The following is a 27,784-nucleotide window of genomic DNA, read 5'->3' as shown; positions in this document are numbered from 1 at the left end:
TCTTTTTTGCCCGGTTCGCTGACGGCAAACAAATCAACGAAAACACCAAACGTCAGACAAACCGGAACAGGAAGTGGCTGCGTTTCCGGTTTGAATTGTTTCTCGAAAAAATAACCAAAAAAAGGTACACAGTGAAGAGAAAACTCTGTAATGTTGATAAAAATTGCTAATAATAACAAAGCATTGTTTGTTACGACCCTTGTCGGATTAACACCCGAGTGCTGTAACGTCAAAAACACTACACTACACAAAAACACTACATAGCCTATACTGTAGGGGGCGCCCGCGAGTTACCTTGTTTAGCATCCACTGCAGATTTGATCTCACCGAAGAAGAAGAGTGGTGGGCAGGCTGATGGTGACAGGCGAATGAACAGCTTCTCTCAACAACTAACTGGATAAGGAGAAGACATTACAGGATAGCCTGATGGCCATTATTTCCATCGTGGTTAAGCTCCGGAACGCGTAACGGCTCGTCTATTCGCACAGACCGCGGTGCCAGTCAAATACGGCGGCGGCAAAGCCATCATACACCTACGCTTGGAGTTTGAGGTAACGTTCACTCGAAAAAGAGGTAACACATCAGTCTTGAAGGGTTGGAATTGAGTCCGTACGACATCACCCGCTTCGGCTGTCAGGATAGCATCGACACCCCGTGAAGATGGGTGACATCAAGCCGTCGACGTCTCACACTTTCCAGTCGGAGGTAAGCAAAGAGTCAATAATTGCGGGAAGTAACAACTGTTGGATGTCGAGTGCTTTTTGCATAATGCTAACAATGCTAGCAAGTGTTCCTCTTGCTCGGGCTGCTTATCACACTGCTAGCTGCCATGCGCTAATGTTGACAGAACGGTGCAAAAATGTGGTTTACGCAAATGTTTCGCCGACTTTAAACGCATGATGTTGCTTGTTTTTTTGTGCGTGTGCGTGGATTCCTTAGCTTTACTCAAGACAGCACCGGTAAGGATGTGTTGTTGTTCAAGCTAGCATAACGAAACATTCCATCATCCTAATGGCTAGCATGCGCTAACTAGCTTTATCTGGAAGTAAAAATACAACCTGGTAGTAAAAAATACACCCGTACAAGTGACCGAAAGTCAATGTTATAGTTTGGCGATGACTTGCCGGGCGAAATCACGTAAAGTTGTTTTGTTTAACTCCGAGGCTAGCTCCGTGGCGTGGGGTACTGTTTGTTGTATCTGTCAGTTAGCTTCATCGGTGGGGGTTGGTAGCATGAAAAATGTTCTTTCGCGTTTATTTTCGACCGAAAGGCGTTGCTGTCATTGTCTGCCCATTGTTATGAGTGGGGATCTGTGGGGTTTTGCAACTGTCGAGCATACAGACCGACAAGTTTATGAGATTCAGAATACAGCTGACTTTATGCTATGACTTCTGTTGCAGGGTTTCAGTCCGCCTTACAGGAAGAGAAAGAGGACAGTGGAGGATTTTAACCAGTTTTGCACATTTGTCTTGGCCTATGCTGGTTACATCCCATACCCCCAAGAGGTAAGTAAGGTTTTACGCTATTTTTCTTCATCTCTAATACTAATATGTTAGTGTTGACAAGCCAGCTAAGCAATATCCTGCATTTAAGAACCATGTAAACAACATCTGATGCAAAATATTAAGAGCAATGCCGTGTTTTGTTTGTTCACTTCATCATGGCGTCTTTTTTTGTATTTTGGAAACCTTATTATGGTAATGGTAATGGTTTTATTTCATTTGAACATGCATCAGATTCCAATTGAGTGCATCACATAATCAGTTCCCAGTTCCACATGTCCAAAAGGAGTAGGAAGAAGCAAAGCTTATTAAATCCTACCCCTCCATCTGGTACTTTTATAATCAGTAACTGTTACATTTGTTCACTTCCTGTTTTCCATAATACAGTTTAAGGTTTTTTTTTGTTGTTTTTTTTAATAATGCACCTCGTACCGAAGTATTATCACATAGCATGACGAGCGTAAACACAGAGCGTTTGTTTTGCTGCCGTCAACATGCCGTTTTGTGCTCTGTCAACATGTCAGCGGTTAAATAGTAAATAGTATAGTAAATATTAGTATAATAGTAAATATTCAATAGTACGTGATAATAAGCTCTTGATTAAATAGTATGTGATAATAAGATCATCACATGGTTTGTCTGGTATCAGGCCCAGTATCATGCCCCCGCATCCCAGTATCAGCCCGAGACCGTCAAGCATAAACACAGGGGACCCTCTTCTATTGTTGTTGGCATATATAATAGTATTTTTGATTTATTTCGCACACCACCTTCCACATTTTAGGTGTGGCGTCTTGCTTCTTACGGCAGGGAATGTGATTTTATTGTTTCAGAACTCGTCACTGCGTAGTACGTCCAGCCCCCCCAACAGCACCGGAAGCACAGTTGATAGCGACGGCTGGACCCCGGGCCTGTCGCCGTCCTGTCCACAGCGCCCCTCCACGATCCCGCTGGACAGGAGCAGGAATCGTCCGCAACTGGGCGTCACACTGTCTGGTCACACCAAAAAAGACGTGAGCCGAATGTTTAAAATAATTGAATCCTAATTGTTTTGTTTTTTTTAACCCAGAATACTTTTGCTTTTCTGCAGCACACGTTCACCTCCCTGCATGCCGACGATCGAAGAAAAGCCGAGAAGCTGAAGAAGAAGAAGAGGAGAAAGGAGAAGGAGCTTCAGACTGATCAGGAGCAGGGGCGGTCTCGCTTGAGCATCCCGGGGCTGCAGCCCCCTTTCCCCTTGGGCGGCTTGCCCATAAAAGAGGAACCGGAGGACGACATCAGCATTTCCCTCCACCCCCAGCATGCGTCCGTCCCGTCCTCTTGCAAAGAGGAGCCCAAAGAAGAGCGCCGGTCCGGGGATGGACAAGACCTGGAGGACGGGGCGGTCAAGGTGCAGAAAGTCGAGGGCCTTCCAGGAAACAGGACGGTCTTTCGTCAGGGGAAGCAGGTGGTGTTCCGAGACGAAGATGGCTCAGGAGAGGATGAGGACATCATGGTGGACTCGGGTGAGCGCTTACGATTCCTCTTTTCAGTTTAGGTTTCTTTTTTGGATGAAATGTCTGAACTTATCCATAGTTTTTGGAAATTGGTCTTCTTTGTTTGCTGGCTCGATGTTGGTGTGAGCCCTTATTTTGTTAACACAAGTAAACACAAGTAAACTCAATGTAGCCCAAAGTGGTTTTATTTTGAAGGCCGGAAGTGTGTTTCGTGGGTTGCCAACCGTCTTTATTTAAATCCTCCCTTGTCCTCTCAGACGACGACTCGTGGGACCTGGTGACGTGTTTCTGCATGAAGCCGTTCGCCGGCCGGGCCATGATCGAGTGCAACAAGTGCAACACCTGGATCCACCTGTCGTGCGCCAAGATCCGCAAGAGCCACGTGCCGGAAACGTACACGTGCCAGAGCTGCCGGGAGACCCACGGCCCCGCGGACGCCCGCCGCTCACACCGCTCCCGCATCGGCCCGCGGAAGCACCTGCTCGAATGAACTCCACGGCCAACTCCGGCCTCCGGTCGGTCGGAGCCGATCCCTCCTGGGTGGACCTGCATCGAGCGTCCTCGCTCTACAGATGTGTACTCGTGCTTCCCTCCAGACTCTTCTGCGTCAGGCAATCACTGAAAGACACGTCTGTAGATGACCTTAGCATAGCGGCGTACCTCTACTGTAGGGACTCTAGGGCCCCTAGGGACCCCGGGGTCTTGTGAACACTGGAAAACTGCCATATCGAGTCCCTCCACAAACTGCCACCATCCCCGGTGCATGCCGGGATGTGTCGGAAAGACTCTTTGCACTTTTTCTCACTTAAAATCAACCCTTTTGGCAACAGGGACGGGCGTGTTGTTCGTACGAAACCGGAGCGGATTTCTCCCAGCAGCCTCTTGGTGGTGTTGCCCCGAGCGGCAGTTCAGAAGGAGGAAACAAGCTAAGCCTTGAGATCTTTGCTTCAGACGGTGCTATAGTATTAAGCTGATAATCCAATAGAACAAAGATGTAGTCCGCATCTGCGTCATCTGTCTGTCTTTATTTAAGTTTATTGTGGCAAAAGCGAAGCCCCAGGGGGCGGGGGGGGGGGGGTCGTTCTTCTCAAACCGTCTTCCAACCTTGTTTGCCGTGTGTATCAATATGATAGTCGGCCAGCGGGGGCGTTGGCTTGCGCTCTGAATTTTGCATCGGACACTACATCCCGTGTTTTGTTTTGAATATATTTGTTCCTTTTCACGCTGACGCTTTCAGAGACAAATATATTTATAGAAAGGCCATTCAGCTTCTACTGGAATAGTGTTTAATATGCATGTGAGTGATTTGAGTGAGAACGTCAATGCATGTGCTGCTATGAAAAATCTATACTTTGTTTAATTTTATAAGGATCAACTTGTGTGTGTGTGTGTGCGGGTTTGAGAGAGTGACATCACGAGCAGTCTCATCACTTCCTCCCAACAGTATTTTTTACAGTCGTATTCCCTCAAGCTTGCTGCCATTTGGATAGAATATTTTAGCAGATGTGCCATGGACCTGTTTGTGTGGGTTATACTTTGCGTGTACTTAAACAAAAGCCATACTCCTGTACAGTGACCAACGTTAAAACTCCCGAGCCGCAGACACGGAATCCCAGACTGAAGAACGACACGCACGGCGCGGTCGGCGAACCGGTGAAGCACATCCACGCGCCTGTGATGTCGCGTTGCAAGCGATATATCCGAAGCCACTTGGAGAGCCTGAAGCCCTCGTTAGAATTCGAACATAAATCTGTAATTAGCTGGGTTGTCCTCTGCCCTTTTATCGACAAGCATCATCTGTACTGTGGTGAAAACTGTTTCTATGAAACTATTGTAAATAAAGAGTTACCGTTTTAGCCGTTTGTTGGTGTTGTTCATATCACGTCACTGCCCCCCCCACCCCCAATAAATTGATGTTGAACTAGAAACTGCTTATTTTTTATTCATGTGTTGTACCGTTTACAGATGAGAGAGAAATCCTCTTCCAATAGACGCTAAACATTAAACTGGGACGTCTGGGATGACGGCTGGGATGTAACCGATTTTGAGCGGGGTTGAGTGTCCGCTGGCCTAACAAACACCTGACACTCAAAGTAATCTCATTTGATGAGTTGTAACATATTTTAAAGCAACACAAAGAGAATAACGACAAGGGTCAATGGTCCCACCCACACAATTCACAAACTCAGTGCAAAAACAAAAAAAGTGGTTTTCCTCCGTTCCTCCATCATAATTGGTGTAATAAACAGTACCGTAATCTGATTGGACAAGAGCTTGCTGCCTGTGCTACAACACATACTGTACAACAGTATATGCGGAAAGTGCAGCATTAGAATAGTTCATCAAAAAACACATGGAAAAATAAACAGTAACATGTTCTAGAGTGGCTCAGGTATTATCACATGTAATACGTAGTAGCAGCAGCCATAGTGTCATCTTGTTAGTGCTACATTTCAAGAAATATGACATTTTAAATTTGAAAGGGAGCATTAATAATATCAAGTTTTGTAATCCATAATTGAGATCATCTGACCGGTTCCTAAAATGAGCGAAGATGTTACTTCCCTTTCCTTTCTAATCCATAGTTAGACATCAGACACTGCAGTCGACTAAAACATGTTGATATGACTTAAAACCTTAACAAAAACCGTAAAAGAAACCCTCAATCCAAGTCAGCCTAGACTTGATGCAGCGTATATTAAGTATATTATTAGGAAGGTTCTGAAGGACGTAAGGTGACACAAATAGGATGAGGTCCACAACAATATGAGGTAAAACAGCACCTTTTTGGGAACTCTTTGCCGATCAATGACGGAATTGGAATCAGTCCTTCTTTCCGGTGTGTATCCGACGCTGTCCTCCTCCATTCACGCTTGTTGTGTGCAGTGTCAAGCAGACGTGGTAGAAACTCGGAGTTGGCCCGTAGGGAAAGAGGAGAGGCGGGATTCACTAATACCATCAGAGAGGGGGTCCAAAAGGCAGACTTCTGTCCAACAGTTTTTGTTCCTTCATTGCATTCCGCGGCTTCAGCTCCTAAGACTCGGTTTCGATCCTGTGAGCTGATGAGACAAAAGCAAAGAGTTGCTGCGTGAGTCCGGGCATTGAATTGGTAAACACAGCGGCCTCACGCCCGGCCACTGAGCTCCACGGCACCACCGGTGCCTCTGACAAAGTGTGTCCGACAATGAGTGATTGTCATTGTCATTTAACCACTTATCATCAACTCCTATACCCACTAAATTAAAAAGTGCTGTTCGCAGTAGTCAGGAAGTCCATTGGCAGTGTGACCAATCGCAGCGGAGTGGGCGTGGCCAAAGGTGGACCATGGGGGGACTCGATGAAAACAGACAGTTTTGGTGGGAAGCACAAATCCAAGGAAATACAGCTGGAATTGGTGCCGATTCTGGAAGATCTAGAAAGTTATCTGTGTGGGTTATTGTGTATAGCTTCTCTATAGGAGTCCACAAGTCAATACAAAAAAAATTAGCATATTATGTCCCCTTTTTTGTCCCAAAAAAGCAGATTGCAAAATATATTTTTATTATTACTATCAACTTTTCATTGTTTTTAAAATAAAAAATATATAATTTTGTTGGACAGCGACAATAATACAGTAGATTGCTGCCTATTTCTAAATGAGCATTTTTAGAAATGACATATTGATTGTTCAATAGTAATATAGTGTACATATATAGAGCACTGACGCTATGAATCCAGCAGAGGGTGCTGTTTCACAAGTCCATTCACTTAAGATTTTCCAGCAGGAGGACGCTTTGACAAGCTGTGATGTAATTGCATATTTTCTAAAAAACAATACCGTATGCCTGTAATTGTTTCTTGGTATGTAATTGTGAGAAAAAAACATTACCAACTGAAATAAAAAATATAAATATGAAATACATTATGACTGGTTGCTATGGTGGTGTAATGCATATGTAATGCAATAAAACATCTAGAGAACGTAGTTTCCCTTCCCTTCAAAATAAAATAAGATCTGCCCACTGTAATTGTTTCTTGGTATGTAATTGTGAGAAAAAAAGATTACCAACTGAAATAAAAAATCTAAATATGAAATACATTAATGCTGGTTGCTATGGTGGTGTAATGCATATGTAATGCAATAAAACATCTAGAGAATGTAGTTTCCCTTCCCTTCAAAATAAAATAAGATCTGCCCACTGTAATTGTTTCTTGGTATGTAATTGTGAGAGAAAAAACATTACCAACTGAAATAAAAAATATAAATATGAAATACATTAATGCTGGTTGCTATGGTGGTGTAATGCATATGTAATGCAATAAAACATCTAGAGAATGTAGTTTCCCTTCCCTTCAAAATAAAACAAGGTCTGCCCACTCACATTGTTTGGGTATCCGTAACGGCTCCGTGTCTGCGGAGATGACTTGGTGCATGACTCCTCTAAACTGGTACAGCAACTTCAGGCTCTTCTCCTCTCCCACGCACGGATCATAGAAGCCCGGCAAGCCCGCCTGCAGCAGGGGAAGCCGTTCACGTGGACTGCGTGTGCGCAGCGTTACAAACGGAAAATGGCGGCAGACGCAAACGCCGACACGCACCTTGGAAGCCTCCGTGAGGATGAGTTTGGAGTCCTTGACGAGGCACTGCAGCGGCACGGTGACGTCGATGACTTTGGCTTTCTCCTGCTTCTGGCTGGTGTCGGACACAAACGTCCCGTACCAGGCGTTCAGGATGATCAGGCCTACGGTTATGAACGGTTAACACGTCATTGGATTGGGGGTCATCTGAAGGTTAAACGCATTGGGCTAGCGGCTCCTCAAATAACCGCGTGCACGCTCTACATAAACGTGACGGGAAATTAATTAGCCCACTGAGGTCGCAGTTTTGATTTATGGCAAAGTGGTCGGACGCAGATTTACACACTTAACCTCTGTGGACGCTACGGCATGCAGATTGGCTTCACGGCACCGGATGATGGACGTTGGAGTCCCGCAGCTGCACAATATATCACGCAGCCGACAGCTACGGTGACAAATGGGGTCTGATTTACACCTTGGGGGGGTGAGTGGGGGGGGGGGGGCGACTAAGTTTTGAAGAGTCCACAAACAAAATGGTCATTTTCATATTTTGGTGTAAAAGCTGCGTATGCGTTTCCTCACCCATCTTGGATTCTTCTGCTTCTATGATTCTCCTCACAGACTCTTGCATCAGCAGAACCTTCAGAGGGAAAAATTAAATTGGGGGGGGGCAGGCAAGATCAGAGTAACAGGTCACAGAAGTACGATAGGGAGTATTAGGACCCATTCATCCATTTTTTATACCGCTTATCCTCACGAGGGTGGCGGGCATGCTGGAGCCTAACCCACTAACACAGCTGTCTTGGGGCAAGAGGCGGGGCACACCCTGGACTGGAGCCAGCCAATCACATGGCACATATAGACAAACAACCATTCACACTCACATTCATACCTATGGACAATTTGGAGTCGCTAATTAACCTAGCATGTTTTTGGAATTTTTTTTTGGAATGTGGGAGGAAACCCGGGGAAAAACCCACGCAGGGGGAGAACATGCAAACCCCACACAGAGAATCAAACCCAGTTCTCCTAGATGTGTGGCATGCACACTAACCACTTGTCCACTGTGCCGCCTGAGTATTATAACCATATTGAAAAAAAATATCATCTCAGATTTAGGGAATAAAGTCATTAATGTACAAGAAAAAAAATAAAATTAGTACTTTATCCTCATGAATTGGACTTTGTTGTCATAATACTCCATCATACAGAAGCAATGATTCCATGGAAAAGTGTAAAAAATAAAAATAAAAAACTTGGTGCTTGACTCACGGCAGACTCCGCTTCCTGCTTCTTCTTGGCGATGTCTGTGGCCGAGCTCTTCCTCTGCAGCTCCAGCTCTCTGGGAAGCACAAGGACACCCGTCACTTACTGGAATGCTGGAATTTAGGCAGTTTTATGGTGGGCCCTACTGGGAACATGCTGCTTTGTGTGTCTGTAGCTTTAACGCTACCGAGCTGCGTTTGTCCACGCCTGTCTCTGACAAGCGCTACCGTGCACTTCATCCACTTTTTGACATGTTTGACATGTTTGACATGTTTGACATGTTTGACATGTTTGACATCTGAACCTGTGGATTAAAAACCTGATTCAAGAGTCAAAATGTAAAATTGAGATGCACTCAAAACTTGCTTATTTTTTGCAGCACGTCATCCAAAAAAAACAGGACCAAATGATTAACATTTTAAATCAGATTAATCACAGTTTTCAAATTAATTAATTAATTTTCAAATTAATCACGACTAATTAACCAGTATCCAGTATTAAACCGTCAATAAAAAAAGATCAAACATGGCTGCATGGTGTCCGAGTGTTTAGCGCGCAGACCTCACAGCTAGGAGACCCGGGTTCAATTCCACCCTCGGCCATCTCTGTGTGGAGTTTGCATGTTCTCCCCGTGCATGCGTGGGTTTTCTCCGGGTACTCCGGTTTCCTCCCACATTCCAAAAACATGCTAGGTTAATTAGCCACTCCAAATTGTCCATAGGTATGAATGTGAGTGTGAATGGTTGTTTGTCTACATGTGCCCTGTGATTGGCTGGCCACCAGTTCAGGATTGACCCTGCTTCTCGCCTGAAGAAAAGCTGGGATAGGCTCCAGCACCCCCCGCAACCCTCATGAGGATATGCGGTAGAAAATGAATGAATATCATCACGATACGTCAATAATGTAACAATTCCAACCATGGAATTTCCATTTCACCTCCGACTAGCAATTCCAAAATGTCCATAAATTAGAAGATCTGATGTCTCCAGGTTGGGAGAACAGGTGATATTCCAGCAGGTGATATTAACTGTACATGTACTGTACACCAAAGTAATACATCCCATATATCACGTGAACTTTGAAAAGCACTTGAGCGCCTCTTCTGTGTAAAGTGGAGGAGAGGATCCATTTTTATCACGTGGGGTGCTCTAGGGACCCACATTACTCTAAGAACATCATTAAAAAGTCCATTTTGCATAACGGGGGACCTTTAAGCTTAGCGTGGCTCAAATAAAAGGGGGGCGGGGTACATTAGGGAGTCAGTCAATCACAGACCAGCATTCACACCTTGATGAGCCGGGATTGAACACGTACTGCCTGGACCAAGGCTAAATGAGGTTTTGGATTGTTTGTGTAATAATAATAATAATAATAATAATAATAATAATAATCCCCATCTCGGCTAGTGTATGCTGTTCATACTGCATATTTGTGTATAATACTTGAAACATGTACTGACTCTTCTTTCTGCGCTCGTGTGTACGGCACGATGACCAGCTTGTGGACGGCCAGGTACACCAGCAGCGGTCCCGCCGTAGCGTAGAAGACAGCACTGGGCAGCAGCTGGTCAGTCAGGTGGACCGGAAACAAATACGTCTGACTGGCGCGTGCCAACCTGCAGGAGGACGCAAACACATCAGACCACCCCCCTCGCCCCCGCAGGGCTACCAGAAAACCGAGGTGTCAAACGTTGCGTTGGTCAGTACTTGATCTTCAGTGTGACGCCCTGAGGGACGCCGACGCTGACAGTGGCTGACAGGACGCTGTGGCGGCTGATCTTCCTCTCTGCTCCGTATTCCAGGACTGTTCCGAACCAGCCTGTCCTGGAGAAGGAAGAAGGAAGAACACAGACGTCAATCGGGACGGACGGGCCGCCACGGACGACAGCAACATGGGTAGAATATGAAACGACTGTTTGTGTAAAAAACATAGTCCGTAGACATTTACATTGAAGAACATTCATTCCCGTTTATCAAATAGCTAGTAGCTAGCTAGTAGCTAGCATTGGACTCGCATGTCAAGACAATGAAAATGTAAATTTTTTCATCAAGTCAATTCTTTCTATGAATGAAATATTATTTGATGATGACATGAAAGTACTAATTTGCCGTCCGAGCATGCTCTGACACGGTTTATGAATTATGTAACGGGTGTGCGGGATCACACGGAACGCAGTCAAATCATCAAGTCCATCATCTGAGAGTTCTGTGGTCCTGATCACGACATGAGATGGTTTTACAACCACAGGAAAAGAGATCAGAGGCGCCGTTTGATGACATTTCTTTGATTGACCCGCAAGGAAAATGAACAATGAATCAACTATTAAAAAAAAACATTATTCATTTTAGATGGACGTTGTATTTTCTTCCATGTCTAGTTTATATTTCACAATTGTCGAAATGAAATAATGAATGTAAAACTCCCGTTTCTGTGCAAGCGTCATATTGACTCAATAGAATAATGCCGCCACAGTGCTTGATGCCCAACTTCAAGGGTTGGGGATCGAGCCTTCAGCATTGATAAAAACCGGGACGTTCCGATCCTCCTGAGATTGTTTCAGTGTTTTTATTTCAACAGCTAGCATCGATGGCCACTTGGCCGATCGAAAGAAAGACGCCAACACCAACAAAGAAGAAGCTGGCGAGCATCGGCCATTAAGAAGCAGCTGAAACGTTTGGTTTTACTCCATAAAATAGAGCGTCTGGCGCGTTATGCAATGGAGGGTGCACGATTAACACGATTAACACAATTAATACGATTAACATTCACACCTTCATAGTATAGACGCCATAGAAGCCGTACGTCGGAATCAGGGAAGTTAAACCATAAATGATGCCTATGTAATCGAGGGTTTCCGCTAGGGCTTCAACGAACAATTATCTCAATAACTGATTAATCGGTTGATTATTTTTTTCAATGAAACAGATGAACAAAAAACACACTTTCAATTTCCGCCTCTTTATTCAGAAATAGAAGATTTGAACTGACAAACAGGTTTCCGCTTGAATATTCTGTTAAAATTATATCAAATATTTTTCTTTTTTTAAATCACAGAAATAATCATTTTCTTTGTTGATTAATTTGAAGCGTGTTATTTTAATTCATGGAGTAAATTAATCTGAAGCATTTAGTGGTTGGCTCCACAACATATCAGGAAAAAAGGCAAAAATGCCCTTGAGTGTTTTCCAAAGATTGAAACCATGACAACCTTTATGACCCCGCCCTCTTACCTCATTTTAATTGCTGCATTGTTCCATAAACCTACCATTATTATGCATATCCATAAGCATTTTTAACACTTATTTGGACAAGCACCACCCGTTGCTATTCTAAATTGCCTGCGGGGAGCTGGACCCATTAAATGGGAGACGGACTTACTTGACGGAACCTTTGACCTTAGTCTGGTCCTCATCTTGGAACTTGTACTGGTAGCTCATCATGAGGTAGGAGTGAGGAACGCCGAGCTAGAGAAGCCAATTAGAAATGTACATTTTAGTGACACAAAGAGAGAGAAACAGAAAATATTTCCAATTTTGTAGAAAACCTCAGTAAATATGAAAAATGATACCTCTAACCGTCAATTAAAACTAAGCTTTAGTGTACCCAACGTTGCGGCCAATGAGCGTTCTGTGTTGGATTGCCGAGTATGCTCTACCTGCACAGCGAGAGTAAAATGGCTGCTCTTGGTGTCCCGCACCACACTTGTAGTCATGGCGCTGTTGGGCCCCCAGCGCCACTGAAGGTACCCCATAGTGTTCTGGTCCAGGTGGCGTGCCGTCATCAAAGAACAACTGGGGCGTAAGCCACGGGGGGAAAACTGCAAGCCGCACTGCGCTGTCAAGAAACTGGGCAGAGGAACAACAGAAGGCGCGTATCATAGCGAGTCTGCGTTTTGTCATACAGACCATGGCGCCTCGGTCCATACCATCTCTGAGTGACATTCCGAAACACCTTAAATCCAATAAGAGGTCCCAGTATGTCTCCTGCGCCAAACTCCACCTGCACAGATGAACGTACCAAGAGCAAGCTTACATTCTGCACCAAAAGAGCGTTACGATGGTGGCGACATTAAGGTGCGTGTTTGCTACCTCCCCCCAGCCTTTGGCGGACATCACCCTCCGAACCGTCAGGTTAATGTTGCCCCCTCCGGTGCCGTTGTGGGTGGAGAGCGAGCCAGACAGCACTGCTGTGTCAGAGCTAGTCAGAGGCGCCTGAAAAAAAAGACAACAAAGCCCATAAAACAGAAAATACAGCAGCGGTGTCCAAAGTGCAGCGCGGGGGCCATTTATGCCACCGAAACACTGATGGCAATGGGGCTTTAAGATTTCAGATTTGCCTCACGGGGCCGGCTAGCAGACCCATAATAACATCAGCATATTTTAGTACTCTCATTGGTTGATCGGAGCAAAATAAAACCGACTTCGACAACAAAGCGCTCACTGCGGCTAACAGTCGGATGCAAGCTCGTTGGTCTCAGCCCAGGAGAGGGTGTGTTTGATACTTCCAGTGCATATTTTTGTCATGTTATTAGATAAATAAATTGACAATAAAAGCACAAATACAGATTTCAGATTTCAGAAAACAACAGATGGAATGATACAGCACTCTACAAGAAGCAATGAAGTCTGTAAAATTAAGTTATTAAAAAAATTAATAAAAAAAATAAAAAAATTGTTACAACTATAATGATGAAAATGGTAATATGAATGGTGATTATAATAATGGTGATAATAACAATAATAATGGTAATAATGATAAAGATTATAACAATAATGATAATAATGATAACAACAATAATAATATTACAATAACAAATAAATATAATAATATATAATAATAACAGGGGAAAACAAGACTGTGGCATGAACATGATTATATCTTGCAAAAAGGGGTAGGCATTTATATATATATTACATTTATATATATATATATATATATATATATATAAATGTAATATATATATTATATATATTGCTTCAGCCTACTCCTTTTGGGCTTGTGATCAGATAGTTGAATACAAAACAAATGTAAATAATGGAAAGTTATATTTTGATTGATTTGAGTTTCATATATTTGCCCAAATAAATATATATATATATATATATCTAAATTCTGAGGTTTGGGGGTGTCTGAAACTTGGTACATTTACAGCGATCGTAATGCTCAAAATGTAACTCAGACAACTCGGCAACAATATATTGAAAGAGTAAACTAGGTTTTGTGCCTTTAGTAATACGCCAAATGCCTCCATCTGTCATGACACGCTTTGTAATATTGCAGTTTTGCATATTATTGACACTTTGTATAATTGCAACGTGATGGTGGTATTAAGAGGTGGATTAAGTGGGTTAAATCCCCACTTAAGGCCCAGGTAACAAATGCACCGCCTGCTGCCGCTGTACCGAGACTGTAAAGTGGTTTAGTTTATGACTTTAATGTGTGTTCTACAGTACCTCTATGGATTGGGAGATGTGCATCTTGTTCATTTCAATATGCGGAAAGCCTCCGCCGGGCATCTCCTCAAAGTCCTCATCGTAACGGTCAAAGAGGTCTGTGGCATCCACCCCCACGCTGATGGTGCCCTGGAGGTTGGTGATGAATGAATGAATGAGTGAATGAATGAATGAAAATCAGAGGGATTGAATCCATCAGGAAATAATTAGTGTGGAGTTTTGCCCCTCAATAATTCACGTGAGGAAACCTTGGGGTTTGTTCTTTGCTGCAATCTCCTCTCTTCTCTTTCTCGTTGGAGACGTTCGTACTCCTCACGGATTTCTGCAGGTGTTCTTTTTCTTTCCACCACCTAAACACGTGATGTAACCATATTGAAGATGATGACAAAATGAATTATAAATCAGAAAGCCTACCTCCCATCCTTCCACTTCCAGTCCTTTCTTCCCAAAAAGGTCATAGATGGCTCGAGCATGAGGATCACTCAAAACTGAGGAAACAGAGGGAAAGATATTTCTTTGTTGTAGTTTTTTTCTTAGGGTGTCAATTGATCTCCGTACGTTCTTTTCCACAGGGTTATTTAATCTTTATACTTTATTATTACAGAATTCATTATAATAACGGACTTGCAAAACAGGGAAATTAATTATAAAATCAGGCTCCAACATACGTAAACAGATTAGTGCAATTACAGGAACACGATTCAAGCTGCAATTCCTTCTGACAATATCAACAAGGCCCCAACTCATGACTTTAAGTTAGCTTATTTATTTATTGGTTTATTTGACAGGGATATTGTATGTTAACTAGCATTAATGCAAATGCAACAGAATAAAATTAGCCAAAAAGTCTTCCTTTGCCATTGGACAGATCTTAAAAATACAATGCACATCAACAAAGCAACATTCAACCTTTTCGCAAGGACTTTTTGCATACAAGGTAGATTGATACGATGCAAAATTGGTAGAGCCAGGACTTACCTTCAAAGGCTTGGTGCACCTGGTTGAAAAGCTGTTCAGCTTGCCTTTTCAGCTCTGGGTCGCGGTGTTTGTCCGGGTGGTAAAGCATGCAAAGCCTCCTGTAGGATGCTTTCAGCTCCTCCAGAGTTGCCTAAAAAAATAAAGTCCATATCTAAATAGATAAAAGCCAAAATCCTAATCTATTATATAACACTAACCCCAAGTTTGCTGAATCACAGAATGTTTTACATTCTTAATTTGCAAAAAATAACTACTAACTAAACAATGTAGACATTTTGGAATGATATGTTTGAAATACAATGAATTCAAAACAATACAATAAATAAATCAATCCAATAAGGTAACACAAAACATTCACAAAATAGTAAGTAGCCTGCATGGAAGAGTCATTGTTTTTCAACCTCCACTTCCATAGGTGGCGCTATGTCCAAGATGGTTGGAGTAGACACAAGTAAACAAGCTAGCAGGCAGCCATTGGCGGTTCTAGCTATGAGCCATATGGGCAATTGTCCAGGGAGGCATTCACTTGGAGGTGCCGAGAGGGGGAAAGAAAAAAATCCAATTTATTGAGTTCAGAGCTCATATTCTCATCAAGTCAGGAAGTTTGGCTGATAAGCGCCCTCTACAGGCGGCATGCTAGCACCCCAATGCTACTCAGACGTCATCAAACGTCCACCACGTGATGTGGATCAAACCAACCGGAGTATTGGAGGGGGGGTGTCACTTCACCGCTGTGCCTCAGCTCTCAGGCGAACTATATGGTAAATAAACAGTATTTCATCTTAATATTAGATTCTAATCATTATATCGCAAACCAATGTTACTTCACGACTAAAATGTGAAATAAAAAAGGGAATTGTGAGTCAATATAAGTTGGTTTAGCCTTAGCTGCTCGTTGAGTGAAGATGGGAGATGACAATTAAGTGTCGTTATTTTTGTCAACAAAACATGGAAAAGAGAAGGTCAAAGACATTAGGTGCACAATTTAGAAAGGAGGAACGAAGAAGAGGGAAAACGGGGCCTTAGACAAAGGCATGGACCTATAGAATCACTTTATGTACATTACATTATGATCAAATACGTTCGCATAATTTGATGGCTATAAGCTAACTGCGCTTCATTTGCTTTCTTGACTGAGTGTTTTAATTGTATTATAGTCTTTGTAAAGAAAAAACTGCGACTTGAAACTACATACAGGTATGTAAACTGCTGAGAAATACAGCATTATAAACTTGTCCAAAATATAAGTACAGCACTCCATTCAATACACTGTATAGAAGTAAAATGCATTGACATCGCATCGTTCTAGCTCCTACAGAAATCGATCGGAGAAATGCATATTATTACAGTTGCAACCCACAAGAGTCCCGCTAGATGACCGCAGCCTCCGAATCCTTACACACGACGGAAACACTGAATCTTTGCGCAAATCAATTTCGACCATCAAGCTATTGCATGTTCGTGTGTCAGCATCATACCTCCTCACAGACACACCGCTAGCCGGGGGTGGGAGGAGACTCTGCCTTACGAAACTGCCGAAAAACACAATCGGAATGGCGGACAGGTGGCTCAACATGACTGGAAGACAAAGACAACAAACGTACCTCCTTCCTCACGTTGAGTAGGGAGTAGTAATCCTGGTTATTGAAGTCAACATCATCGTCTAAGGACGCAGCCATGTTTGCCTTCAGTGTAGTCCCGCCCACACCTCGGGTGTACCGCAAGCTAATTGGCCAACAAAACCAGGAGCGGAAGTTGTATTTGGCGTCCTCTGGTGGTCATGTTTCAGTTTGCATCCGAAAGAACAGAGGTTGTAGTTAGTTCCCTGTCTAAAACTTCATGACTATTAACTTATTTGTACGTTAGATGTTCACGGTTATCATAAAAATATGCAAAGAAATACGAATTTGTTTTTTGAAATATTTTTTTGAAAGACGAATCTGTTGTTTGTGAATACCTTGTTTCCATGCTAGGATGCATCAGAAACATCGGAGCAGTGCAGAGAGGATTATCTTTGTCAAACATTTGGCTTGAATGTAACTTTATTCTACCCAAAGGCACAAAGTGCAGGCAGCAGGTCCGCAAATTGGAGAAGGTTAAAATCCCAGATGAGATAATTTGGCAGGGAAATGTATAAAAAGCTTCACGAAGTTGCGTTTTCGGTGGAAACGTATGAATTTGTATTATGGTTATACGTACGTATCAGTCTGATTTTCATCTTTTAAGTTTCTACTGCGAGAAGGCAACCGGTGCGCATGCGCACGGCCCTTGCAGGCGCATGCGGAGCTGTCCTTTCAGCACCACTGCCAATGACTGCTGCCGTCAGCCCACGCGCATCCACAGTATTTCATTTGTGGTGCCCCCCTCCCAAAAAATAAAATCTAAATTCCATTTTTGTGTAAACGGATTAATCATGGCGAGCCTGTGTGTGTGAGAGAGAGAGAGAGAGATAGAGAGAGGGAGAGAGGGAGAGAAAATGATGATGGAGGCAGGGTGAAGAGGATGAGGAGGCCGTCAAGGTGTCCTCGAATACAGACGTCGTTTAGTGACGTGACAGGGACGGCAGAGAGGAGAGGGGGCGCGTGCTGAACGTCAGTGGGGCGGGGCGTGTGAAAAGCGCCTACATGGCGGATCCCCGCTGTCAATCACAACCTTCCGAGCCAATAACCTGGCCGGACGCGGCAGGCTCGCCCACCCACCCCCATCGAGTCAACTTCACGGCCCCGCCCCCCTCCTTGAGCTGTCCTCTCTGCGAGTGTGAACGCGCATGCCCCCCACCCCCTCTCTCTCCCCTCCACACCCCTCTCCTACCACCACCACTAGGTCGAGTCGAGGAGGAGGAGGAGGAAGAGGAGGAGGAGGAGGGATGAGGCGCGCGGCGGAGGGGAAATGGCTGCCGAAAACAAGCCGGAAGGTAAGACAGAAATATCGCTGTTAATTCGAGGTGGCACCGTGTCGCCGTATTTGGGCTTCAGACGAGGCGACGACGGGACGCGGGGGGACCGAGGAGGGCGGCGATGGGAGCCGGGCTTTCCCCTCTCTTGTTCCCGGTCCCGAAAACACGGAGAGGCGCTGGTGCTGAAACAGCGACTGTGTCGGAGCACCGACAGCATAAATAACGGAAGGAGTTGTCCTGTCGGTAGGCTGGGGGGGTGTTGGGGGGGTCTCGCCCCCCCCCAACACCCCCCCCCCTCCATCCGAATGCCTCCCAAAGTACAGCTAGAGTGCTTTTTTTGCGGGCTTTAAGACGGAACGGGATGAGAGCGGATGAGAGAAGATGAGAGTGCTTCACGCTGAAGGAATTCAGATGCGGTGCGCGTGCGTGAGCGCGTGCGTGTGTTTATCTGTCTCTCCTATAAAGTATAATAGACCGCTGAATTCCCATTTCCTCACGCACGCGCACGCGCACACAGCCTTCAAAAGCTCAGTGCATCATGCAATGTGTCGGTGTGTTTTTTTTGTGTGTCATGTGTGGTTGTGGCGGCTTTTGGCAGTGACAGAGGTGACAATCTAGTTGCATTGGGTGGGAGTGGGGGCGGGGGTGCTCAGTATGTGCGTCTCTTCCAGCTCAGACCGTTTGTTTGAATTTTGACTCCCTCCATTGAACTCTTGAGGTCATTATCACTCACAGCCACCATTTAATCCACAGTGTTATGCATCCGTTCATGCATTATTTAAGAGGTGGCGACGCTATCTCTATCTCGTCTCGTGGATTAATTAATGTATGTTTTATTCAGTGTGTTTCATTTGATTTGTTTATAAACACCCCCCGCCTCCCTTCATTTCATCCTTGTCAGGGTGCCCTAATGATTGCTTCTGTTCAAAGGCAACGCTACACAGTAGTTCCTCGACATGACATGCATACGTAAGCGTCGACGTAGCGACCCCTCTGGATTATGATTCAACTATTAATTGGATATTGTTGTGTGGCAGATGTCGGAACCTTCTCTCCTCTAGGGAGCGATGCCGAGAGGTGTTTCTCCAAAGGGGCGATTTTGAGACACCCATGCATGTATAGTGGCATGTATTTGTAAAGCTGGTTTTGTGGCATAAAGCACTTAAAGCCACACACACACACACACACACACACACGTGGAAGCGAGTGTGCCGTGTGTCGCCAGAGGCAGGGGGAAGGTCGCGGGTTGAGAGTCCCGTTGCGTGAAAAGACTGGAACTGTAAGATGAGACAGAAGGCCCATGGGCAGTTCAGCAGGCAGTGTACCACATAAATATAAAACACACACACACTGCTCTTCGGTATTACATATAGAGAGTACGTTACAATTTCTAAGCCTGGGCCGAGTTGAATGAAAGCCAAATGAATCATGGAGGCGAGAGCAGAAGACAGCCATCCCCTCCACCCATCCTCTCGGCCCCCGATGCGCAGACTTTACTAGCGGGCATGCATGAGAACAGCATCCAGCATATAGCTCGGAAGACCCTCTCCCTGAGCACTGCTTGGAATAGTTTGTATCATAGCAACAGTGGTCAGGGAAACAGAAATGATGAGGGTGAAGAGAAACTAAAGCAGGGTACAAGTTAGTCACACAAACACACACACGGATAGTGTTTTGACTGTGGACGATCGATTGATCGCAGGACGCGATTGATGCTCAAAGTTAGTGGATCAGAAAATGGATCAACCCACATTCGTATCACTCGGACTTGTATTTCTGGGCTTAAGAGGACGAAGAAGGAGACGAGGAAAACCGGAGTGTGCTTCTCCTAAATATGTCTTTTTCTCTCTCTTTGTAGGACTGAAGAAGATAAGAAATCCAGAGCGAATGGTCAGGATAGCCGTGGGTTACACGGGACACACCCCTCCCAAGAGTGATGACACTGACGCCAACAGTAAGAAGCACACAAACGCACCCTCGCACACGTGTGTGTTTAAGTGCCCTGTTCGCATTCGTCTACGGTGCGGGGTAACTCTGGGAGTGGGTATAAAAGCTTTCTGGCAGAATGATATGATGCGGGAACTGAGGTCTTGCTCTGTAACAGATCACACTTACACACACACACACACACACATATATATGAACATACACACACACGCAAAACAAACATACACTCCATCTCTCTGTCTCACTGCTGAGACGTCATGATAATTCAGCTCTGTTACACATCATGTTTATTCATGCGTGCCGCTACAGTATTAGCACACGCACACACTGCACATCAGCATAGAAAGTCAAGGGAAGGCAAGGCTCATTTGAGCTATTAGTAGTTTATTGTCATACTTCATCTGTTATGTATCTGTGGTACTCAACGGGCTGAGTATTCTCGGGTCACAACGATGTGGTGGCCTGCGCGCGTTGTAATGGTAATGGTAATGGTTTTATTTCATTTCAACATGCATCAGATTCCAATTGAGTGCATCCCATAATCAGTTCCCAGTTCCACATGTCCAAAAGGAGTAGGAAGAAGCAAAGCTTATTAAATCCTACCCCTGCATCTGGCACTTTTACAATCAGTAACTGTTACATTTGTTCACTTCCTGCCTTTCTAATATAATTTAATTTAATTTTTTTTATTAAAAAAAATTTTTTTGTAATTTTTTTAAATGTTTTTATTTCATTTGAACATGCATCAGATTCCAATTGAGTGCATCCCATAATCAGTTCCCAGTTCCACATGTCCAAAAGGAGTAGGAAGAAGCAAAGCTTATTAAATCCTACCCCTCCATCTGGTACTTTTACAATCAGTAAAACATTACATTGCATTTGTTCACTTCCTGCTTTCCATAATACAGTTTAAGGTTTTTTTTTCTTGTTTTTTTTTTAAATAATGCACCTTGTACTGAAGTACAAATGCCATAATGAGTACCATAGTAAGTGTCAATATAGTGATATATATAGCACATCATGACTGGTTCAAGACTCTTCATCCTTGTGGTGTATGAAGGGACTATAAGGGACTATAAGGGACTATAAGGGACAATATGATTGGTTATTGAAGAGGGCATTGCATATACAGTAGATGACACGTGCGTCCCGTGTGTATAACCAAGGAGGAACAGATGTGAGGAAAAGCAGTGAAAGGTTACAGATGGGTATCAAACACGCACATATTAACACGCTGGTGTACACACACATGAATAGAATAGAATAGAATAGAGTAGAATAGAGTTTGGCGTTCAATAGGAGTTGAGGCCTGCTATCCTTGTCTCCTATCTGTTCTCCCGTCCCAGTTGGAGGATTACCGGAGGAAAAGTTTATCAGCAGAATGATAAAATTAGCATGCACGCCCATCTCTCCGTTCCCCCGCCCCCTCGTATCCCTCTTTCTCTCCGCCTTCCCCCCTGCACTCTTGCTCATCCCGTGCAGTGTCCCCCCCCTCCCTCCATCCTTCCTTCCTTCCTTCCTTCTCCCTGCCCTGCTGCCCTCCCTTCCTCCCTCCCATCCCGCTAGCTGCTGCGCAATGAGCCTTTCTTTCTTTCTGTCACATTAATTTTATCCCGAAAAGAGAAGGGGCGAGTGAGGGGGGGGGTTTATGAAAATTTCCCCTGACGCATCCCAATATCAGTGGGGGGAAGCGTCAGGAGTTGCATTTGGAGCATGTTTCTCTCTCTTTACTGAGGAGAGTTATAATTAACTGACAGCCTTCTCACAAGGGCATTGGCTTGTTTCTGTGTTAAATATGGAGATGACAGTTTTATGAGGTAAAATATTCATCACACGGAGGGGCCCCTCTTCTGTGTGATTTGGGTGTAAATTACAGCATTTGATCAGCTACTAAAAAGCCATGTTTCACTTTGGTCACAACACTTTCCGGCACCCATGTCGCTTAACATGCCATCAGGCCACGGTGGCACCTTTGAAACTACCATTGGGGGTACTTCGTTTTAATGGGCTTTATTTATTATTTTATAATATTATCTTGTAGCCTTGAGAGGCAGACAAAGCGGGATGAGCTTTTATAAACTGGCCAGTACCTTATAACTCTGACATTGTGGGCAAGTCCCAATATTTCATATCATCTTCATGGATATTCTGATATGCATATTGTTTCCTTGCACAGTTGTAGTCAGCCTCGTCCTCGTGCTCCCCCGATGAGCGTAAACATCATGGCAGTCCATACAACTACCAACGCGCTTATCTACTGTTCGCCATCCGATGGGCCTAAGGCACAACTAGAGTGATCGATGTCGTATTCTACTCACCGCATGGCATGCATCCCCATCTCATGTCCCCGCTGGTGTGCTCTGACGCCCCCGCAGGGGAGGTATGCATCACGCTTTCAAAACCCCTGCTTAATAACGCACTTAACACTGATACTACAAGTCCCAGAATGCACTGCAATAGCTGCATATGCAGGCGAAGATTCAGTAGTGCAAAACAATTAGTATAATAATGACTGGTTTCAGCTGAATGGTCAAGCCTTAAAGGGGAAGTACGCCATGCGATGATGCATTCTTAACTATGGTAATGGTAATGGTAATGGTTTTATTTCATTTGAACATGCATCAGATTCCAATTGAATGCATCCCATAATCAGTTCCCAGTTCCACATGTCCAAAAGGAGTAGGAAGAAGCAAAGCTTATTAAATCCTACCCCTCCATCTGGTACTTTTACAATCAGTAACTGTTACATTTGTTCACTTGCTGCTTTCCATTATACAGTTTAAGGGTTTTTTGTTGTTTTTTTTTAATAATGTACCTCGTACCGAAGTACTGGGTGATATGAGCATCCAATGCCATAATGGGTACCATAGTAAGTGTCAATATAGTGATATATATAGCACATCATGACTGGTTCAAGACTCTTCATCCTTGTATTTAGCAAACATCAACTGCTTGTATTGTTTCTTGAATTGGCTCATCGTTGTGCATTGTTTGATTTCCTTACTCAATCCATTCCATAGTTTGATTCCACATACTGAAATGCTATGGCTAGCATAACGTAGTCCTAGCATAGAAGTGTTTGAAATGTACTTCTTCCCTGAGATCATATTTCTCCTCTCTTGTAGAGAAGTATTGGATGACATTTTTAGCTAATTGGTTGTTTTTAGCCTTATGCATTATTTTAGCTGTTTGAAGATGAACTATATCAGCAAGTTGAAGTATTTGTCATTTTAGAAATAATGATTATAAAAACAATAATGCTATGTTTTATTAAAAGAAGGTGAAAATGTTGAATAATGTTTGATATTTGAAGGTTCTGTATAATTAATATTAAGTACACTACACTACAATAAAAGCTATGCCATAAATGAAATGCTATCTGAAATAGTCATAACAACATGCTATTTTCTAAATTTAGATTCGTGTTCATGTGGCGTCCTGGGACAGTTAATTTCCCTGGGTAGCCCAAAACTTCCGAAAACTAAAGTTTTGGCCACATGTCCCATCATAGTACAGCTCCACCGAGGATCATTTGGAACAGATGGAAGCCGATTACCCAGGCTGAATATTTTGAAACAGGGATGCATTTTGAGAAATAACACAACTCTTTGGGGTGTTGGAGCTCGTCTGCGAAGTTGGTCCTGTGCTGAGCGGGGAGCGGCGTGGGGGAACGTGGGAGGGGGGGGGGTGGGTTAATATGGCCATGGTGTGCATGAAGGTGTGCTTTGAAAGGGATTTCAGCACCAAGGTCACCGATGGTGGGGGGGAAAAAAACGGCTCTGGGACAAAAACCGTGATGCGTGCGCTTTGATTGGCAAGCATGGTGTGTGTTTGCACGTGCGCACGCGCGGGTGTGTTTGTGTGCGGAATGGCTTTGTTTGATGTGGTGGTTCTGGTACATTTCAAAGGCGAGGCTCTGATGAGAATTCTTCAGAACAGCAGGGGGAAGAGAGGAAGGGGGGGGTTATAGCCAGGAGAGGTGGGGTTTAAACGCTGATTGGCATTCATGGCGGAGAGGCTGGAGCGCTGCTAAAAAAGAAATTAGGCTTTAACTAAGCTGCACCATTCAGCTGTTTAACTAAGCTGCTGCACCATTCAGCTGTTTGAAATTCTGTCTTCTCAGGCCTTCTATTAATAAATGCATAATTGATTAGGGGGGGGGGCATACGTGCCTGAACACACTTCCTCCTGACACCTACACACATACAAGACCTCCCTCCTGTCCGGCAGCGCCACTTATCTCCCCGTGCGTCTTTGTGTCGCTCCACCTCTTGTCCTTGCAAAACCGTCCCTGTGTAAATATTCCTCTTCCCTGCTAAGTTTCTCGTCCGTCTCTCATTGGCTCCCTGCTTCTGTGTCTTCCGCTGCGACCCTCCCACTCTTTTTCACTCGCGCTGTCGTGTGCCCTCAGGTGGAGTATAATTCCTATCTTCCCAGGGGAGTCATGAATGGATGCCCTCCACTCAAATGCTTATCAATAACCTTTGAGTGCGCGCTCTCTTTGATTCCGAGCAGCGTATCTGTTGGGCGCACGCTCGCAAACGGACACAGATACGCTCGCACATACATCAGGGGGCTCTATCTTGGAGAAGGCCAAGTGGATTTTTTTTTTTTTTTTTTTTGTTAGGCCACCTAGTGCACCTCTATGCCTTTGCGGCAACGGTTTTGGTGTCAACATGCACTGTGATTAGTAGCTGTGGCGCTTATAGATCCCCCCCAAAAAGGGCAACAAATTACATATATCGATATTTTCAAAAGGTGCAACTCGGGTGAGTGAGCACTGCTGCCTCACAGCCGCAACGTCGTGTGTTTGAATCCGTGTCTGACTTCCTCCCGCAGTCCAAATACTTAGATTAACTGGAGACTCTAAATTGCCTGTATGAATGTTAACGGGAATCATTGTCTCTGCAGCGCGTTGGTTAATTAGCTGCAGCGCCCACGCGACCCTACATAGGATAAGTAGTAAAGAAAATGGATGGCGAGGCGGATACATGCGTTTTAAAATGTCGATATGATATCTAATGTATGTATAGTATTGCAATTGTTTCATGTATTAATAATTGTCAACATATACTACAAACTACACCTACTGTACAGTTTGCACAATCCTGTAAATTGCATTTTGTGTCAAATAAAAGCAGACTCAAGATAAATACCATTTTTGAAAATACATCTAGACTGCGTTCTAAGTGCTGATTGGATGAGCAATGGAGGGGGCGGGAGGCTGGCGTTTGCAGTGAGTCTCACTGCACGGGAGAGAAAAGGTGTGGGAGGTTTGAGTTTAGTTTGAAGCAAGTTATAATAAAAGTATGTAATTAACACAACGATAGCAATGTGTTTTATAACAACAAGTGCGTAGTAGCTAGACATGCTAATCACAGAAGCGATAGTGTGCCACGGCAGCTGACTGTGCACTCACTGCTAAAAACACTATGTGTTTCCAAATACCTAATAAATCTCCCAACGATGTCAGGAATATGAAAAAAGAAGTCACCAACAGGATTTTCAAAATGTCCAGATTTATCGAGAAAATGGCCAAGTTGGCTACACTGGGCTGCGTATGATATTGTCGTTCTCAGATGAAGGAATCGTTCATAAAAATACCCGGGTATCTATTGTCCGAAATTAAAACATCTACAGGATATTATCCTGGTCAGGACGGAGCATCTTAACGCGTCTAATTTGGTTCATTTGCAAAGGCATCTCTCGTGGACTGTACCATCTTTAGGCCATTTTTAATTAGCTATAGGTCTGGGCTCTAGCTGCTCCATTCCGAAAAGTTTTTTTTTTTACTTTCTGATATATACTTTGGGCAGTTGCAATACTGAAACGTGGAATTTTTCTTCATCTTTCTGACGGGTCTGGATTTTCTGCTTAATTTGACCGCTGTTTGGAAATGTTTACTTGCAGAGTAAGAGCATGGTTGAGAGCATCTCAAAACAATTTGTTTCTTGGAAAAGAATGTAAATGGAATGATTCCACACCCAAAACTGCAGTCGTCATAAAATCTGAATTAACTACACAGGCAGCATTTGAACTTAATGCCATGCCATGGATGAAGGTAATATAATCAATGTCATGTAACATTACTGATGCAGAGTATGCAGAATACTACATAGATGGAACAGAGGTCCTTTACTAGGGTTGACTGTACATCAGCAATCCTAATCAAGGATTCTGAGCTCTTATCATACATGTACATCATCATTGATTTACCCATGCCAGATTGTTTCCTACCAAATATACTTGTAATGTATGATAACGGGGCTCTTCCAAAACCAAATCTGCGTCGCCTCGGGTACACGGTACACCTCCATTTACAGTCCAAAGTAGTCTGCCACACCTTATGTGCACTCCATGCTTAACTTGACTTTGCACCCTGCCTTTAAAATTAGCAGCCCAACACTAATATACCACGCTAGGTATCAGCCATGAATGAAAAATAAAACGACGGACTTAAACTTAGATGGCCTGTAAATGTATAATAAATATGTAATAGAGCTAGTGTGCACCGCAGCGTGTTCCCCGACTGCATTAATGAGGTTTAATATGCTTTATGGCCCCAAAGACTATCCTTGTCAGACATGGTTTTTCCCTCACTGATGAGCTAACCTTTTGTAATCTGTATTTCTCATAAATAAAAAACATTTCCCGGTACATTATAATGGATTAACTCCCTTCGCCAAAATCTGCTTCTTATGTCTTCTTTGCGCTAAATCGCTTTTCAAACTCCGACTCGGAAAGATTGTGCGGTTATTTGATCATTTCTATGCCGGGCTTCTAACCGAGATCTCGAAGTGCATACTGTAGGATGGATCCAAAGAATATTTGTATGCATATTGTCAATGTTTTCTCCTTTTTCAATCATCTCCAGTCATGACAACTCCCATTGTGGCATTCCATTTTGCCGTTTTTGGTAAAGATATTGATGTTGTTTTGCAATGTGCGGCTGTCAGAGGAGCTTTCCGGCATCAGTAAACACAAATGGTATGCTCTGAAGCATACATAACTAGCGGATCAAACGCACTGAAAGGCGCTTGGTAGATTCTCATCACTTCAGACATCTGGAGACATGTTTGTTTTTGTCTTCTCCCGTTTCTCCAGTCCGCTCCTTTACCTCCACCTTTCTCTCCCACTGCTACAGGTGAGCCAGGCCAGCTGAAAATCTACCTTCCTAAGAAGCTACTGGAGTGTCTGCCCAAATGCTCCTCTCTGCCCAAGGAGCGCCATCGCTGGAACACTAACGAGGTGAGAATGTGGCACACTCATGAGGGAAATATGCGTGACGGTGAGATGAACTCGGTGTGTTGGCTGGTGACTCATCTCTTGCTAAAGTCACCATGAGGGCTGGATGAAGAGGAGGTAAACAAACATGAGGGTAGTTTTTTCATTATGTAAACTTAAACCTGTGACACGAGAAAAAAATAACAAAAACAAAGCAATGCTGGAGCTGGCATGCTATGTCACTTTGTAACCCCAACAGAGTTGGGACATGCAGTATGTGCTCTAGAAGTACGGCTGTGGGTTGGACATGATGCCCCTTTTTACTTTGCATCCCACCTTGGCAATGGTGATCCTTTTCCATTGGTGCTATATTTAGTGCCTGGTATGTAAAGTTTATATACTATGGTTGATGCTCATTGGTCGAGCAAATCACGACAGCATTATTGCAATTTGAGGATGTTATTA

At 43.9% G+C, this 27,784-nt stretch overlaps 3 protein-coding genes across 7 annotated transcripts in view; 2 read left to right on the top strand and 1 right to left on the bottom strand.

Annotated features, from left to right (window-relative positions):
- The first annotated feature begins 312 nt into the window (after window positions 1-312).
- phf13 (PHD finger protein 13) lies at window positions 313-4,890 on the top strand. Its single transcript, XM_058054437.2, has 5 exons — window positions 313-705; window positions 1,401-1,505; window positions 2,336-2,515; window positions 2,593-3,007; window positions 3,256-4,890. Exons 1-5 carry the CDS (start codon window positions 661-663, stop codon window positions 3,486-3,488), a joined length of 978 nt encoding a protein of 325 aa, XP_057910420.2. The 5' UTR covers window positions 313-660; the 3' UTR covers window positions 3,489-4,890.
- A 34-nt stretch (window positions 4,891-4,924) lies between these two features.
- dnajc11b (DnaJ (Hsp40) homolog, subfamily C, member 11b) lies at window positions 4,925-16,977 on the bottom strand. Of its 2 annotated transcripts, none has more exons than XM_058054421.2 (16): window positions 16,857-16,977; window positions 15,253-15,382; window positions 14,689-14,762; window positions 14,523-14,624; window positions 14,275-14,403; window positions 12,910-13,032; window positions 12,747-12,820; window positions 12,477-12,666; window positions 12,200-12,285; window positions 10,528-10,644; window positions 10,281-10,436; window positions 8,828-8,897; window positions 8,138-8,195; window positions 7,577-7,719; window positions 7,360-7,489; window positions 4,925-6,057 (listed from the first exon to the last, which is right to left on the bottom strand). In XM_058054421.2, exons 1-16 carry the CDS (start codon window positions 16,929-16,931, stop codon window positions 6,032-6,034), a joined length of 1,683 nt encoding a protein of 560 aa, XP_057910404.1. In that variant the 5' UTR covers window positions 16,932-16,977; the 3' UTR covers window positions 4,925-6,031. The 2 variants fall into 2 exon arrangements, with proteins under 2 accessions (XP_057910404.1, XP_078654569.1); XM_078798443.1 differs by lacking the exon at window positions 16,857-16,977 and adding an exon at window positions 16,731-16,832.
- Window positions 16,978-18,011: 1,034 nt separating this feature from the next.
- LOC131105911 (calmodulin-binding transcription activator 1-like) overlaps window positions 18,012-27,784 on the top strand; it is a 67,241-nt gene continuing 57,468 nt past the window's right edge. For all 4 annotated transcript variants that reach the window (XM_078798767.1, XM_058054411.2, XM_058054413.2 and 1 more), the window contains exons 1-3: window positions 18,012-18,166; window positions 20,007-20,102; window positions 27,240-27,343. In XM_078798767.1, coding sequence (XP_078654893.1) covers window positions 18,142-18,166; window positions 20,007-20,102; window positions 27,240-27,343 — 225 coding nt within the window. In that variant the 5' untranslated portion in view covers window positions 18,012-18,141. The remainder of the gene's footprint in view (window positions 18,167-20,006; window positions 20,103-27,239; window positions 27,344-27,784) is intronic.

This window comes from Doryrhamphus excisus, linkage group LG18 (genome assembly GCF_037039965.1).
Source record: "Doryrhamphus excisus strain RoL-2023G ecotype Guam linkage group LG18, RoL_Dexc_Guam_v1.1, whole genome shotgun sequence".
NCBI classification, from domain to species: Eukaryota; Metazoa; Chordata; class Actinopteri; order Syngnathiformes; family Syngnathidae; genus Doryrhamphus; species Doryrhamphus excisus.
Note: the sequence above shows the minus strand (reverse complement) of the source record. Positions and strands in the feature narration are given on the sequence as shown.

Excerpts from the sequence above, each read along its gene's own strand:
- dnajc11b (XM_058054421.2), bottom strand. The coding sequence starts at position 16,931 with ATGGCTGCGTCCTTAGACGATGATGTTGACTTCAATAACCAGGATTAC. Across the intron at positions 14,763-15,252 it reads GGTGCACCAAGCCTTTGAAG|TTTTGAGTGATCCTCATGCT; the intron begins GTAAGTCCTGGC and ends CTGTTTCCTCAG. Across the intron at positions 14,404-14,522 it reads AGCAAAGAACAAACCCCAAG|GGCACCATCAGCGTGGGGGT; the intron begins GTTTCCTCACGT and ends ACCAACCTCCAG.
- phf13 (XM_058054437.2), top strand. The coding sequence starts at position 661 with ATGGGTGACATCAAGCCGTCGACGTCTCACACTTTCCAGTCGGAG. Across the intron at positions 1,506-2,335 it reads ACATCCCATACCCCCAAGAG|AACTCGTCACTGCGTAGTAC; the intron begins GTAAGTAAGGTT and ends TTATTGTTTCAG. Across the intron at positions 3,008-3,255 it reads GGACATCATGGTGGACTCGG|ACGACGACTCGTGGGACCTG; the intron begins GTGAGCGCTTAC and ends TTGTCCTCTCAG.